This window comes from Lethenteron reissneri, chromosome 65 (assembly GCF_015708825.2).
Source record: "Lethenteron reissneri isolate LAM-NWPU_2019-01 chromosome 65, ASM1570882v1, whole genome shotgun sequence".
NCBI classification, from domain to species: Eukaryota; Metazoa; Chordata; class Hyperoartia; order Petromyzontiformes; family Petromyzontidae; genus Lethenteron; species Lethenteron reissneri.
This window is the reverse complement of record NC_083843.1, coordinates 21,607-38,843: the sequence shown is the minus strand read 5'-3', so window position 1 is coordinate 38,843 and position 17,237 is coordinate 21,607. Positions and strand designations below refer to the sequence as shown.

The 17,237-nt window shown below is 53.2% G+C and overlaps 1 protein-coding gene across 2 annotated transcripts in view; it reads right to left on the bottom strand.

Annotated features, from left to right (window-relative positions):
* Positions 1-17,237, bottom strand: part of LOC133359530 (protein phosphatase 3 catalytic subunit alpha-like) — a 44,048-nt gene that overhangs the window by 14,942 nt on the left and 11,869 nt on the right. For both annotated transcript variants that reach the window (XM_061577955.1, XM_061577956.1), the window contains exons 3-5: positions 15,973-16,097; positions 8,095-8,206; positions 7,369-7,514 (exon numbers count right to left, since the gene is read on the bottom strand). In XM_061577955.1, the coding sequence (XP_061433939.1) occupies positions 7,369-7,514; positions 8,095-8,206; positions 15,973-16,097 (383 nt within the window). The remainder of the gene's footprint in view (positions 1-7,368; positions 7,515-8,094; positions 8,207-15,972; positions 16,098-17,237) is intronic.

Here is a 17,237-nt window from a genome sequence, read left to right as displayed (position 1 = left end):
TCGTGCAGGGAGGGGCTGGGTGGTGAGGGTGGGGCTGGGTGTGGAGGGGAGGGTGGGGAGGGGCTGGGTGGAGAGGGTGGGGAGGGGCTGGGTGGGGAGGGTGGGGCTGGGAGGGGCGGGGCTGGGTGGAGAGGGGCTGGTCACCCCGTGGTGCCCTTATAAAACTCAACGTTTAACCTACTTACGCCGGCTTGTGCCCGACCCTCACAGTCGGGCATATTTCCGGAATACACCACGCCGCCATTGACCCTGGCCATTGACTGAGCAACCCAACGTTCCTACCAGCTCCCTCCGCAGGAATGTGTTAGCTTCAAAAACTCAAAGTCTCCACTTGTTTCGCCATCATTGTCAACACTTGTCCGGAGGCACATTTCTTGTGGTACTGCTGCAAATTCTCGGAAGTGTTAACATTTTTTTTTAAGCACCCTGTATACTACACTATACACTCCCTCCGATTAGCATGGTTGGCTATGTACGATGCGAAAGATGTTCAACATACACACTCAACAATCTCCTCTTCGGACCCCTTCTTTATAGGTTTGCGTGCGTACACATAAAGCCTCTCTGTTATTGCAAGCACAGCAGAACCCCTCTTAACAACGGTAATTGGTTCCACAAAACCGGTCGTGAAGTGATTTGGTCTTCGAGTATAGGAAATACACGTTAAAGGCTCAATTTAAATCTTGACTTAAAGCTTTCGTGACTTGGAGGAATTCATATTCTTTGGGTCTTTCGGTAAAGTCACGTGGATAGGTTGAAAGAAAATAACAAAAAATTACGACGTTTCGATCACAACACAAACGACCGCTTGTGTTGTGATGGAAACGTCATAGTTTTTTGTTATTTTCTTTCAACCTATCCACGTGACTTTACCGAAAGACCCAAAGAATAAGGCTCAATTTCTTCCGATAGCATCGAATGGTGCACCTTTTGACCCAAAAAACGTACTTTATAATACAGGTAGTCCTCTACTTACGATGGAGATGCGTTACGACGACCCCATCGTAAGTCAAAAATATCGTAAGTCGAAGATGGCCGAGCCTACCCAGGAGTCTTAAAGAATGGTGATAATTTAGCAAAACAGAGCAATTAACAGTACCGTACTGTATAAACTATATGCTGTATGTATTTATTTAAAAAAATTACACGTGCTAACACCGAGACAACTTAACTCCGTCGACCGCTGGTGAGAGTGAGGCATCACACAAGGCAGGAGATGCGTACATCCCGGCAGCGTCCCAACGTACAGTATCGAACCTCGTACGCTGCTGCGTTTGCCTGCCGCGCAAATTTTAAAATATTTAACAATTTTGTTGTATCGCTATTGCCACCGTAAGATCGAAATATCGTAAGTCGGACCATCGTAACTCGGGGACTATCTGTATTTAAACAATGGATACCAATACATTAAGATACTCATCGAGCGCAAGACCAAAGGCAGAGATGGAGCAGTGGTGGCGAGGGGAGGGAATGACAAAGTGGAAACCCCAATGGGTGGCTCAAGGCAGAGCCCCTAACCACAGAGCCCACGTGAGTTGGCAGCAGTAGGTCCCAATCCATCTCAATGTGCTGCCATGGCGACGGCGGTTCAGTCAGCCACCCCCGGCCACCTTTAAAAAAGTTGGATCCCTCTGGAGAGGACATCCGTACACGACTCGTCCTTCCTTAAACTCAGGATCTAGTGGGGATAAGGATTATTCATTTAAAGACCTCCCAAATTTGTAAGCGGACAGTGCAACCCACACCGAGGGGGCAGAAGAGGATAATAATCGTGGCGAAGGTGGGGATTTGTTCTTGAGTCAACATTCTCACACCTCCTCTGGGGTTGCAACATTGTTTGCACCAGGGTTTGGTCACCCAACGTGGTTTGACCAAGCTGAAGTGGTACCGGGAAGTGCCCTCAATGTAAAAAAATAAGACACAAGGATCCATACTCTTTGGTTCTTTTGGTAAAGTCACGTAGATGAAAAATAAAAATAATAAAATAAAAATAACTTAATTTAGTTATTTTCATTTTATTATTATCCTTGCAGTCACGACAACTTCAAATCTAGAAAAAAGACACAAGGACCTCATTAATTCTAGATTTGAAGCTTTTGTGACTGCAAGGATTCATATGCTTCGTTTTTTTTTCGGTAAAGTCACGTAGGTAAAAAATTAAAATTAATAAAAGTAAAATAAAATCACGACGTTTCGGAGGCAACACAAGCTTCCGTCTTCAGGTGGAACCGTCACAGCACGATAGCTGTATCAAGTAAAACTTACCTGATACAGCAATCGTGCTGTGACGATTCCACCTGAAGACGGAAGCTTGTGTTGCCTCTGAAACGTCGTGATTTTTATTTTATTTTTATTTTACTTTTATTAATTTTAATTTACATTTTTTACCTACGTGACCTCATTAATGTCTACGCACCAATCAATGAACATTACAAATGGCGGGTGCTTCACTTTGGGAGGTGATTACAATTACACAATGTATGTTGTTCTCGACCACACTGGAGCTGAACAATGCAACAGCGATATCTTGAATGCTTTGCAGGATCTGCTTCGCGTATACGCTCTGACTGACGTGTGGCAGACAGCAAGGGTTTTACCGTCACGACAGGTCGAGTTGACAGAACAGTGTTGCAATCAAGGATCGACCGATTTTACACTTCAAAATACCTTGGAAATAATGCTGTTGCATCAAGTATCAGGGCTGCACCGCTGGCAGACCATAAACTCATTATGCTTCATGCGAAGATACAAGGAGTCCCATGGGGATCTGCAAACTGGCATTTCCATGATGCCCTTTTGGAAGACGCCATCTTCACTAATCTCTTTGAGAACGGTGTGACTCAAATGCCTGGGGAAGTACGCAATGAACCGACAATGATATTTTTAGATTTAAAGTTTTCGTGACTGCAGGGATTCATATTCTTGGATCTTTCGGTAAAGTCACGTAGAAGTGAAATAATAAAATATTAAAAATAAAACATAATAAAATTCTCACGACGTTTCATTAGGACGCTGTCTTTCCGACAGCTCTGTTTCTTCACCTGAGGGCCGGCTGCTTGTGTTGTGGCCGAAACGTCGTGAGAATTTTAATGTTTTATTTTTAATATTTTATTATTTCCCTTCTTCGTGACTTTACCGAAAGATCCAAGAACATGATATTTTTGATACTGAGAGCACGGTCTGCAGCATAAAGCAAAGGTGGAGGATTGGGGACATCCAGGCCTACCACATGGTGAACAATTAATGTCTAAAAGAATTTCAGAAAGAGAAGGCAAAAAGGGGCATTGATACGCTCACGGTTTAAATACACCCTTGACAAGAACTCTGGCTCAACACTTTTCTTCTCATTAGGGAAGCCAAATGGTTTCCCTATTCGCCACTAGGTGGCGGTGAGGTCACCACGGCGCTTGTGCCAGGCTAAGTGCAGTTCAAGGCCACGTGAAGTGTCGAACGCCCGCTGGCAGGAGGTCACGGGGTAGACCCAGCAGGTTCCATGGGTTGACTGACTGAGATGACTGGCCGATGCACCACTTGTGCCCTCTACTATGCCAACTCACTGTTTTTTAGCCACCCGGCGTTGATTACAATGGGGTCCGTGTCCTCAAACAATGATCAAATAGCCCCAAAAGTTTCTCAATACTATAATAATCTCTTTTCCCCAGAGTGTATATCTACACATACCCAATAGGACATCTGGAACGATTTTCCTCTGTTGGGCGAAAAAGAGGGAATAATTCTTGACGTAGGTAGAAAAGAGTGACCTAAGACATGGCCGTGAGCACTCTGGCCAGAAACAAATCGCCAGGGATTGAAGGACTAACAGGAGAGTTTTATCAGCATTTTTGGTACTCCTTGCGGAAAAGACTACAACGATGTTCTAGAGGAAGCAGTGGAGAGTAACATGATGCCTCAACAGAGGTCGCAACCAGGTACCCGATACCCGTACCCCTACCCGATACCCGGCTACTCGTATCCGGCCGGATACGGGTACAGGTAGCCGTTTGCGACCCTGGTGCGGCCGGGTACAGGTACGGGTAGACCGTGAGTCACTGGTGAGTAACTGTTTGTCACTCATTTCCCAACGTCTTGTCTCTTCTCACAATTCAAGTTCCTAGAATCAACCCACCCGCGCCTGCAACATGGCTTCATCCCAGAGGTCGCAATCAGGTACCCGATACCCGAACCCTACCCGTACCCGGCCGGGTACGGGTAGGGTACGGGTAGAGCCGGGTACGGGTACCCGTTTGCGACCGTGGTGCGGCCGGGTACGGGTACGGGTAAGGAATCAAAACCCGTTTGCGACCTCTGTGCCTTAATCCTGGAGGAGAGCAGTGTTTAGACTGGCGTCCAGGTCTCAAGTGCTGTGCACAGATTATATGATTCTAGCTAAGGCTGTGTCCGCAAGGCTTAAACGGGGGGTTTTTGGCTCAGGTTAAAGGCAATTACCAGTCATGCACTGTTCCAGGGAGGACCACTGATGATGGGATTTTCCTAGTCAGAGATCTAATCACTCGGTCTGAACTTTCCGCTGGCTTTACTCTCCCTTGATCAAGAGAAATACTTTGACAGGGTTGACCATGGGGAATCTACTCGGCACTCTTAAAAGCTTTTGGATTTGGAGCTAACTTAATACAAATAATCGATTTGCTTCATAACACGTCCCAGTGTGTCATCAAAGTTAACATGGCACTAACTGCTCCTATATAACTCAGCCGAGGTATCAGACAAGGCTGTCTGTCCTATGTCATGGCAGCTCTACAACCTCGTCGTGGAACCTATTCTGTATCAACTTCGATGAAGACTCACCTTGCTTAAAACTCTGAAGGAGCCCAGTATAAAATTGACTCTCTCAGCAGACGCTGACGACATTCTCCTCCTCTTACAAGGCTTCGACAATACTGAACGGCTCCACGGGTGCCAAGAGATATATTCTCGTGCGTCCTCCAGGATGAATTGGCAGAAATGCAGTGGGCCCACTCAAGGGACAGTGGGAGAAGCCCAGTTCCCTGCGATAGCCAAAGCAATCGCGGAGAGAAAAGGGATGCCTTCAACATCTTGGCGTGCTCCTGGGGCCTGGAGATAAACGGCTGCAGAGTAACTGGGATACTTTGAAAGAAAGGGTGAGGGAACAACTGGAACCTTGGGGGCGCCTGTGTAAAACCTTCACGTTTGGAGGGAAAACCCTGGTCATGAACCAGCTGGTTGCTTCCGAAATGTGGCACCGCTTTTTTTCCCCTCGTTTCGCCGGCTCATCTGATCGGCAAGCTTCAGAGGAGGTCACCTCATTTCTGTTGGTCACATAGGAGGCACCGTGTGGCCACTGCCGGAGTCTTAGGCTTTGTCACTGCGGGGAAGCGGGCAAAGTCTCGTGTGTGTACGGAGTCAACTGTCCACCTTTCGCTTGCTAGCCGTGCAAAGTTTTCTGTACACAGCCCCATCACTCACGTGGTATCCCACACCATCTTATTTTCTCAGTAACCTGGAGGGGGGCGCAGTGCAGCAATTCTAAATTAATATCATGGGTACCCCCGCTAACGCAGATTTCCAATTTTTACACGAGTGTCCTACAGGCCTGCAGTTTGCCCCCGTCACTACCCGAGTGAATAAACCCCGGTCTGCATCAGACCTCACTCTCGAACAGCTTTTGCGGAATCCAGACACGGGACTAACCCTCTCTTGTGGGCTTAGCCATTGAGAAGCGTTACCTTCGATATGCATCTCACTAGGGTAGGCGATCTGGTGAAACCGGGCAAACATAGTCAGTGGCTTCTCTCTACTCAGATGGCTGCAATGATGGGACTGCATTCAATAAGAATCGCCGAAAAAATTGCGGAAGTCTCGCTCAAAAGCAGTGGGGGGGAGGGGGGGGTGGGGCACGTCCGCCATGAGTGTTGGTGACGTGTCAGCTCCTGGTAGTCCCATGTTACCGGAGCCGACTGTCGAGTCGGCAAGAAAAGTACCCACTTCCTTTTTTCGCAGAGTGTCCGGGAAGAGCACTTCTCAAAAGTAGAACGAAATCAACTGTACGCTCGTGTGTTTTGCTTCCATCATCAACAAGTATGAAGGTCGCGCAAAAGACCACGCTAGGAGAGACTCTATGCCCTGCAGCGATCGTGTAACCCTCACTGGGAGCTGTTCTACCCTAGCCCATCATCTCACCGCCAGGGTGACCTGAGCTGGAGCATTGCCCACGGTACGGTGACCACAAATACTTTTCTGGCACACTTCACAGGACACCAAGCCAGAATGTTTATTCCGTGGTGAAATCGAAACAGTTGCCTATCAGTGTTTACATTGTAAAAGCCTCAACTCGCCTTTTTAAGCTCCTACGTAATATCTTGCTGAAACTGAAACTTAATTTCTCCCCAACGATTCTTATTTTTGGATTTAAGGGGAATGGCAGACAAAGATATAGGAGAGGGCTTGGTGAACTTTGTCAGAAACAATGCCAAACTGGTGATATATAGGGCCAGAAAGTGCACATATTGAATTAAACGGCTTAGCCAGCCACTGTCGCATCTTCAAGGTTCTGGTTTCTGCCAAATTTGACTGGAATTTCGCCACGCTCAGTTGACGGGGGGTGTTCAATCTTTTTTTAGATGTTGGACTGTAGAGGGTGCCCTGTTTAATGTGATTGATGGGAGGAGATCAAGCAATGAGTTTTTGGGAGTGGTTTTTTTTTTGTATCTGAACACAGTACACAATGGAACTAATGTTACATGGGAAAAGGCGTAAATATGTTAGATTTTTCACGTAAAAACGTCCATAAAAGCCAAAAAAAGTTCAAAGCAAAAGAAATGACGCGATAAACGAAACAAAGGGCCAACTAACTGAGCATCTTGGTTTCTTCTGATCGTAAAAAAGGGAGGCGAGGGAGGGAGGGAAGGGCGCGTCGGTTTCAGGAACCCACAGCAGTGACCTCGTGAGCGACCTCATGAGCGACCTCGTGAGCGACCTCGTGAGCGACCTCGTGTGCGACCTCGTGAGCGACCTCTTGAGTGACCTCGTGAGTGACCTCGCGAGCGACCTCGTGAGCGACCTCGTGAGCGACCTCGCGAGCGACCTCGTGTGCGACCTCGTGAGCGACCTCGTGAGCGACCTCGTGTGCGACCTCGTGAGTGACCTCGTGAGCGACCTCGTGAGTGACCTCGTGAGTGACCTCGCGAGCGACCTCGTGAGCGACCTCGTGAGTGACCTCGTGAGTGACCTCGCGAGCGACCTCGTGTGCGACCTCGTGAGTGACCTCGTGTGCGACCTCGTGAGTGACCTCGCGAGCGACCTCGTGTGCGACCTCGTGAGCGACCTCGTGTGGGACCTCGTGAGCGACCTCGTGAGCGGGCCGATGGCCCCGGCGAGAGCTGAACTCACCCTGCGGATCTGGTCGAGGGTGTGGAGCTCCGGGGATAGCCCCCCGTGGACGCAGAGGAACTGCTGATTCATCACCGCCGCCAGCGGGAGGCAGTCAAACGCCTCCATGCAGGCATCATACACGCGGTCAGAATACTTGATACGGCCTGTGGAGCGCCACGTGCAGCAATCGCGCACACAGAGACACAGACAGGCATCGCACACAAGCAGAGACTCTCTCCGTGTCTCCCACCCCCCGTGTCTCCTCCCTGTCTCTCCCCCCCTCCCCACCCCGTGTTTCTCCCCTGTGTCTACTCTCCATGTCTCCCCCCCGTGTCTCCCCCCTGTGTCTCCTCTACATGTCTCCCCCCCCGTGTCTCCCCCCTGTCTCTCCACCCTGTGTCTCCCCCCCGTGTCTCCCCCCCGTCTCTCCACCCCATGTCTCCCCACCGTGTCTCCCCACCACACATCTCCCCCCCCCCCCCCCCCCCCCCCCGTGTCTCCACCCCATGTCTCCCCACCGTGTCTCCCCACCACACATCTCCCCCCCCCCGTGTCTCCTCCCCGTGTCTACCCCCCGTGTCTCCTCCTCGTGTCTCTTCCCCGTGTCTCCTCCCCGTGTCTCCACCCCCGTGTCTCCCCCCTGTCTCTCCACCCCGTGTCTCCCCGCCGTGTCTCCCCCCGTCTCTCCACCCCGTGTCTCCTCCCCGTGTCTACCCCCCGTGTCTCCTCCCCGTGTCTCCTCACACTCCTGCTTGAAGGTGAAGTACTCTGTGAGGTGGCGACACTCGTGGTTCCCGCGGAGCAGAAAGAGGCTTCCAGGGTAGAGAATCTTCAGCGCCCAGAGATACAGCACGCACTGCGCTCGCCAGAGATATACACACACAGCGATATACACATGGAGATATACAGAGAAATACACAGATATGCACTGCGACAGAGAGATACACACGGAGATACACAGGTCTGGCACACAATGCGCTCCCACATAGGTACACACGGAGGCATACAGAAAGACACGCAGAGATATGTAATGCGGTTGTAAACGGCCCTTCTGAGGTGCCGTCAGGGGGGGAGGAGTTAGGTCACGTGGGGGGAGAGGGGTTGAGTATAGAAGGAGGGGAACCGGAAGAGCAGGGGGAGTGACGGGGAACCAGGAACAGAGGAAGGCCACGAAGGGCGAAGCGGGGTGTGGCGAGATCGCCACGAACACGGGGGGAGCGAGGATCGGCACCGTTGGCCAGCGGTGACCGACCCGAAGCAGCGAGGAGGCTGCAGTCAGCAGCGGGGCTGCACAGAGAGAGTGGGCAGCGGGTCTGCATACAGTGACAGCCAGAGGGTCTGCACATAGGGGTGGCAGCAAGTCTGCAGGGAGGAGGTTACAGTAGATGAAGCAGAGAGTCAGAGGGGTGAGGAAGCTATAATAGCAGTGAATAGCCGGGGGCTACAAATACAGGAGTTATAACAGAGTGCCGTGTGGGTAAAGACGTGAACCTGAATAAAGACACGAAGACAGAAAGAAGTGTTCGAGTCCTTTTATTACACTGGAGTCAGAAGTGAAACGGCATGGCGAAACAACTGAGGAAGAAGAATATCCCATCTCCGGCGTCGGCTTCATCATCGGACGACGACGATCTTCCTCCTGAGGTCGGCTTCACTTCGGCGGAGGGAGAGATCCGTGAGGGCCCGGGTGTGGAGGAGGTTGCCGCTGCGCCCGACCCATCTGCGTTGAAGGACGAAGATTTAAGATGGACCCGGATGGCGGAGCAACTGGCGACCCTAAAAACCGTCATCACGGAGTTGTGTGACCTTGTCACGCCAAGGGCGGCGTTGGAAGGTGATGGTGGTGATCGGCAGGAGCCCGGGTCGTCTTCGATGGCGCCGCCATCGACCACGCGGCGTGAAGACGCCATCTTGGGCGTGGCGCACCACGGAAGGCGGGAAGCCGCCATCTTGGGGCCGCCACGAAGATCGTCCGCCATCTTGGCGACACCGCGTTGCGACGCCTTGCTGAACTTGCCGCCGGAAGAGTCGGTGACGGACGGAAGCAGGCCAAGGAGCCGCAGTCGTCACCTTACAACTGTTAAGGAGTTCTCCATCGGGGGCGATTGGAGTGCGTTCGCTTGTCGATTTTTGGCGGCGGTACGAACGGCAAGGTGGACGGACGCCGAGGCGCTGGAGGTGCTTCCGACTCTCCTTGACGATGAGTCTGTTCGTTTTTTTCGCTCTATAAAAGCTGCGAAGAAGAAAACATTGCGTGGAGTGTTCGACGAAATGGCGGACGCGTACGAGCCACCGGATGACGCCCATCGCCGCTTCGTGCAGCGGCAACGCGCACCGGAGGAGTCGCCTGTAGCGTACAGGGGCGCCGTGCTGGAACTCGCGATGGCCGCTTACCCGGAGACGGAGCCTGACCTGCTGGAACCTCTCATCTTGGGGAAGATGTTGGAGTTATCCCGGGATCTGGGCATTCCTATGCCGGCTTGCGGTCACGAGAAACTCACGTCCCGGACCGCGGCTAAGTGTTGGACGCCCAGTTCAATCTCCGCCGCTGGAAACAAGTCACGGCGTGGACGGGCGGTCCTGTCGTCGATGGGGGGGCCGTAGGGTGGGACCCTACAAAGGCCGTGTACGTGCCGGATGCGACCGGCCCAAAGGAGCTGTCGGCCGCCTCCACTCCGTGGCCGGCTCGAAGCGAGCCGGGGCCGCGGGCTCCGCCGCCGGCGCGGCCACGTCGGGACGGGGTGCCTGCTGCGCGCCGACCCGACGTCGACTGTTTCCGCTGCGGCCGTCGGGGCCACTATGCCAGGGACTGCTGGGCCCGGGTTCCGGGGCCGCCCCAGCAGGAGGCCTCGATCGCGGACGTCCCAAAGAAAGACCCTCCGGCACAGGCAAGTCGGTGCGCACCAGACACCCGGCAAGGCCTGACACCTCACTCATCGCCGTTGTTGTGCGACGCGGATGTTCTAAAATATGGGAGGCCAGTATCTGCGCCTTGTCGCTCGATAACGCAGTGGCGTAAGTTGGCTCGGCGGGTTGTCGCGGCCGCTACAGGTTCGTCCACTGTACCGGGGTCGATCCAAGGGGTGGACGTGCGTATTTTGGTGGATTCCGGGGCGTCCGCGACCATTATTTCGGATGTCATATTCCATCTTTTGAACATCCCACCGGGGGCCGTGAGGCCGGCTTACGCTTCCTGCATCGCTGCGAACGGGGGTAGTATGGGCATCGTGGGACAGGTGGACGCTAATATTTCTATCGGGGGGGTCTCGGCCTCGGGCGTTGTGTTAATTTCGAGGTCCCTGGCGGTTCCTTGCTTGTTGGGCACGGATTTTTTGGCTAAGATGCCCATTTTAATTAGAATCAATGAAAATTGCATTGAACTGCCAGGGGGCCGCAAATTGGCGTTTTTACAGTCCACCTGGGGGCGACCGGCTCCGGTTGCCCAGGTGCAGGCGTTATCGGAAGTTTCAGTTGATATTCCACCTGGCTCGCAGATGCTCATTCCCCTACGATACCGGAAGCCGGTTCCGGGTCGGCAGAGTGCTTGTGGAATTTTGCTGTCGCCGTCCGCCGCTGTTACGGGCGGATTGGCACTGGTGGGGGCGCAAACCATTGTCCGTCCGGATCAGCGCCCGTTTTTGCAGGTGTTAAATGCGACTTCTGAAAGCGTGTGTGTGCCGGCTGGTACCGTTGTGGCACACGCCACTACGGCGTTTACGGCTCAGAGTGACATTCCGGACGGGGGGCTGGTGGGTGGTGTTTCACACGACGGAGGGGTGGACGATCGTTGGATCGCCGAATTATGTGCGGAAAATTCGGCCCTTTCCGCTGAGCAGCGTTGTGCGATTCATAAATTATTAGCGAGCTATTCCGATGTGTTTAGCTCGGACGATTTGGACTTGGGACGCACCTCGCTGCTCTCTCATCACATCGAAACGGGGGACGCGGCCCCTATCTGCTTGAACTCGCGTCGGATGAGTCCGGCTGAGCGTGAGCACGTTCGAGGGGCAGTGGAAGACATGTTGAAAGCGGATATTATATCTCCGTCTAATAGCCCGTGGGGTGCGCCTGTCGTGTTGGTTAAAAAGAAAGATGGTAAATTACGATTTTGTGTGGATTTTCGGAAGTTAAATAAAGTGTCGGTGGCAGATGCGTATCCCCTGCCGCGTATGGACGATTCTCTCGACGCCTTGTCAGGGGCTAAGTTTTTTTCAACGCTAGATCTCTCTTCGGGCTTCTGGCAGCTTCCCCTTGACGAGCCCTCGCGGGAAAAGACAGCGTTCCGTACGCCGCAGGGGTTGTTCCAATTTAACTGTCTGCCGATGGGGTTGAATGCAGCCCCTGCCACCTTTCAGAGATTGATGGAGTTGGTATTGACGGGGTTGCAGTGGGAGACATGTCTCATTTATTTAGATGATATTATTGTCTTCAGCCGCACATTTGATGAGCATTTATTGCGGTTGGAGGCCGTTTTTGCCAGAATGCGTTCTGCTAATTTGAAATTCAAGCCTAAGAAATGTCATCTACTGCAACGTTCCGTTCGATACTTGGGACATATTGTTAGTGCGGACGGGGTGGCCACGGATCCAGAGAAAACTGCGTGTGTCCGGGATTGGGCAACCCCCGCCACGGTGGGTGATGTGCGTCGGTTTTTGGGGTTCGCCTCATATTACCGGAGGTTTGTTCCGAATTTCGCTACTATCGCCAGGCCTTTGCATCTCCTTACTGGGAAGGGGCACAAATTTGTGTGGGGACCGCCGGAGGAGGCGGCGTTTCGGAGCCTGCGCGACCTACTGGCTACTGCGCCGACGTTGGATTATCCGGATTTTGAACATCCCTTCATTCTGGATACTGATGCGAGTGACACCGGGATTGGGGCGGTGTTGTCCCAGTCAAAAGGTGGTGTTGAGCGTGTGGTGGCGTACGGGAGTCGGGTTTTGTCTCCCGCGGAAACTCGTTACTGCGTCACTCGCAGGGAACTTTTGGCTATTGTGTATTTTCTCCGCCAATTTCGACCGTATCTGTACGGTCGGTCGTTTATTGTCCGAACGGACCATGCGGCCTTGCAGTACGCTCTTAAGATGGACCAGCCATCCGGACAATTGGCGAGATGGCTGGACACGTTGCAAGAATTCTCCTTCCAAATTCACCATCGGAAGGGTGTGCGTCACGCTAACGCGGACGCACTGTCCAGGTTGCCGCAACAATCCCCTTGTGCGTGTGCGTCGGGGACGCATAGGTGTGGACCGGCTCAGCCCCCCCCTCAACCTGTCGCGCGGGCAGTGGATGTTCTCGAACCTCCGCTTACACCGGGACCGGTTGAAGGGGGACCGGCTGACGGGATTTTGCGTCTTCCAAGGTCTGTGTGGATTCGGGAGCAAATGTTGGACGATTCTTTGGTGTCGTTACGGAAACGAACGGAGAAGGCGGGTAAGGAAGTCGGTGCGGGTGGTAATTCGGAAACTGCTCTCCGAGATGGGTTACTGATGTGGAGGGAAGGGATACAGGAACACTGGCGTCTCGTTGTGCCTGCGTCATTGCGCTATGAGTTGATTCGATCTTTGCACTGTGACACACTTTTACACCTGGGGGTGCAGAAAACCCTATTGACGCTGCAACGAGACTATTATTGGCACGGCATGACGACGGATGTCGTCGGTCACGTTCGCGCGTGTCCCGATTGTGCCCGCCGTAAGCCGCCTAAACATCCATATGTTCCGCCGATACAATCGATTAAAGTATCTCGGGTTAATGAGTTGGTGGCGTTAGATATTTTGGGACCCTTTCCGCCATCAGCTAAAGGGAATAAGTATTTACTGGTGGGGGTGGAGTACCTCTCTCGCTGGCCGATGGCCTGGCCCTTGCCTGACCAGTCAGCGGCGTCTATCACGGACGCCTTTCTATTTGGGTATGTAATGGACAAAGGGGCTCCGGAGAGGCTCCTTACGGATCAGGGACGTAACTTTTCGTCTAAATTGTTGGGGGAGGTGTGTGCGGCTCTTGGAACTAAAAAGATACGGACGTCCCCCTACCACCCGCAAACGGATGGTATGGTGGAACGGTTGAATCGGACTCTGTCCGCCATGCTGTGCCATACAGTCGGGGAAAACCAATCTGATTGGGATTTGCATATCCCTGGGGTGCTTTCGGCGTATCGCATGACGCCGCACGCGGCTACTGGATACTCGCCGTTTTTCCTTATGTACGGCCGTGAGAACGTGCCGCCGATTCATGACCAGTTGGGAACCGGTGCGAGGGGGCCTGTTAAGCCTCTTCCTGAGTATATTAAGGACAACGTTCGGCGTGTCGCTGAGGCGAGGGAAAATGCCCGCATGGCTACTGCCAAGGCTCAGGCCAGGAATGAGCGGTGTGCCCGACGTTCAAAGGGGGAGTGTCCCTGGAAAAAGGGGGACCTGGCCTGGCTTCATTGCCCACAGGTGCGGCCAAGTACATCTCCTAAATTACATCGACCTTGGCAGGGTCCGGTCCGCCTCATTGAGGTTCCCAACCCACAGTCGGCGCGTGTTCAGGTTGGTGCACGGCGTTGGTTCGTGCACACGTCCCGGTTGAAGCCATACATTGCCCCACGGCCGGATGCGTCATCTCCCCAAGTTGCCTTGCCGGGGTCTGTTGCTGCCGACTCGCCCTTGCCTGTGTCTGCTGACCTTGCGAGAGCGCCTGTCGTACCCTTCACAGACAAGCCGGCCGTGACAGTGCAGGGAGGAGGACCTTCCGCTTGTGGGACGCCGACCGGAGCCGCAGAACCCACGGGACCTGCAGCTCTTCCTATCCCTCCGCGGACGCGAGTACGGGATGTTTCTGGACGCGAGCGGGACAGTGGCGGGCCTCCAATGGCGACGGAAGAACTTGCGCCCGTCGCCCCTAAAACCCTTCCACGTTCCCGCTCGGCGGGTGGGCCGCCGACCGTCCGGGACGGCCCGGCTACCCGTACTCGCTCGAAATCCCTCACGTTTCGTTAGATTGTGTTGTGTTGTGTTATTGTTATAATGTTCTTCAATGCTTCGTGTCTTTTTGCGTGTTGGCCCTTTACACCCGCATTGCTTTTCAGGTTGCAATTCAGCCGAGGTCGGCTGGATTTTCTTTAGGGGGGAGGGTGATGTAATGCGGTTGTAAACGGCCCTTCTGAGGTGCCGTCAGGGGGGGAGGAGTTAGGTCACGTGGGGGGAGAGGGGTTGAGTATAGAAGGAGGGGAACCGGAAGAGCAGGGGGAGTGACGGGGAACCAGGAACAGAGGAAGGCCACGAAGGGCGAAGCGGGGTGTGGCGAGATCGCCACGAACACGGGGGGAGCGAGGATCGGCACCGTTGGCCAGCGGTGACCGACCCGAAGCAGCGAGGAGGCTGCAGTCAGCAGCGGGGCTGCACAGAGAGAGTGGGCAGCGGGTCTGCATACAGTGACAGCCAGAGGGTCTGCACATAGGGGTGGCAGCAAGTCTGCAGGGAGGAGGTTACAGTAGATGAAGCAGAGAGTCAGAGGGGTGAGGAAGCTATAATAGCAGTGAATAGCCGGGGGCTACAAATACAGGAGTTATAACAGAGTGCCGTGTGGGTAAAGACGTGAACCTGAATAAAGACACGAAGACAGAAAGAAGTGTTCGAGTCCTTTTATTACAGATATACACAGAAATATACAGGCAGACCTTTCCGAATTATGGGGGTGGGGTTACCTTCCTGGAAAATGCCGTGTTGGGCAAAATCGCATCCGACAAATAAGAGGACCATTGGGGAGACTGGAGTTGCGTTCCTGGGTCCAAAATGATTGACCCCTCCCTCTTGGTAAAACTCATTCTGCAAGATATTTGCCCTTTGCTGCTGTACTAAGGGATGCCGAGTTGCTATCTGTTACGTGTGTGAGTGAGAGTGTGTACAGTACACTTCAGGGAGCGGTGGTGTAGTGGTTAGCGCTACACTGCGCTGTAAACCCGGAGCCTCGAGTTCGATTCCGCTCACAGCCAACACCGGCGACGATTATCTGAACCGGTTCTGGGCCTCCCCGTGGTGCTGGCCACCCACCCACCCCCTCATGTGCCGTGCCGGCCTCCTTAACTGCTCGCTAACAGCACTTGCCTCAACAGCCTGTTAAGATGGGGGATCTTTGTTTGTTTCTATAGTCCACTGTTCATCCCTCAATTTCACCTCAACGTAAATCCCCCGTCTCGATGACTCTTCCCGCACATCGGCACTCGTGCCCAACGCTCGCCCCCGAAACTGTCGCTTGAACGTTAACGATGCGCCATCTCGTCGTGGGCGAGTGAGTAGATTGAGTGTGAATGGGTGAGTGAGTGGGTGAGTGAGTGGTTGATGAGTAAGTGGGTGGGTCAGTGAGTGAGTCGTTGAGTCAGTGGATGGGTGGATCGGTGGGTGAGTGTATGGGTGAGTGTGTGGATGGCTGGGTGAGTGGGTCAGTGAGGAGTTGAGTGAGTGGATGGGTGAGTGAGTGGGTGGGTGGGTGAGTAGGTGGGTGAGTAGTTGAGTGGGTCAGTGAGTAAGTGAGCGGGTAAGTGAATAGTTGAATGAGTGAGTGAGTAAGTGGGTGGATCAGTGAGTTGGTGAGTGTGAGTGGATGGGTGAGTGGGCGGGTAAGTGGTGAGGGGTCGCTCACCTCGATGCTAAAGTATCCACGGTCCACGTAGTCTCCCAGGAACAGGTATCGCGTCTGAGCCGGGGAGCCTCCCACCTCAAACAACTTCATTAAGTCATAGAACTGCCCATGGACATCTCCACACACTGGGAAAGGAGGGGGGAGGAAGGAGGAGAGAGTGAACTGGTGGGAACCACGGTGGCAGGGAGATGTTAACTACCTCGCCTGGTATAAGGAGGTTATGGGTTCGATGCCTGCTGCTCTATATTTGGAGTCTGCGTGTCTCTCTCTCTCCCCGTGGTCATGTGGATTTTTCCCCGGGCCCTCCGGTTTTTCCCTTCACATTTAGAATCGACATCACAGCGTTTAGAGGAGTATTTGACTGCTCCTTTAAATTCTACGCAGCGATGGTATCAGCCACTTGGTGGAGCTATCATTTGTGATAAGTCAGGTTGCTTCTGAAAAAGAGCTACACAGCTCAGTGGGGCCTTACCTGGTAAAATAAAAACTGTTTAGTTTTTTTGTTTAGTTTAGCGAGTCACATGGACCCCTGGTTACCTAGGTAACAAGCGCTTTACCTAGCCAACCAGGGGACCAGTTTCCCAGGTGACCGATTGCCTAAGTCAGGGGTGGGGAACGTCCGGCCCGCGGGCCGTATAAGGCCCGAGAAATCATTTGGTCTCTGGCCCTGCCAAGGCAACCGCAGGCAGGAACTCGAAATTCAATAAATCTAGGAGCAAACTTGGAAAAGCAGTTGCGAGTAGCAACATCATCAATACCAGCTAACATCACACGCCTCGCCAAAGAGAAGAAGTTCCAGCCCATCGCATTAGCGGTGAGTAAATTACATGTTTGACAAAATATAACAGGCTAATTTTAAGTTGATCATTTTGCATGGCCCGCGAATGATGTTATAAAGATCCAAATGGCCCTTGGCAGAAAAAAGGTTCCCCACCCCTGGCCTAAATAATCAGCTAACTCGTCACCACAGCCAAAAAGCGAGCGGTAGCCCCCAGTCGAGCGATTATAAATGTAACTTGGCGAGTAGAGCGGTTGTTAGCGGTAACTTGATGAGTAAACGGCAGTGAAGTTACCGGTAAGCGTCTGCTAGCGGTAACCGGGCAAGTGAGCAGTTGCTAATGAGCGAGAGGTGAGGGTACCGGTGAGCGGATACTAACGGTGACCGGTTGCAAGCGAGCGTCTGCTAGCGGTAGCCGGGCTACCGAGCGGTTTGTAGTAAGGGTTATCGGTGAGAGGTTGCGAGCGGTAAGCGGTTGCTAGCAGTA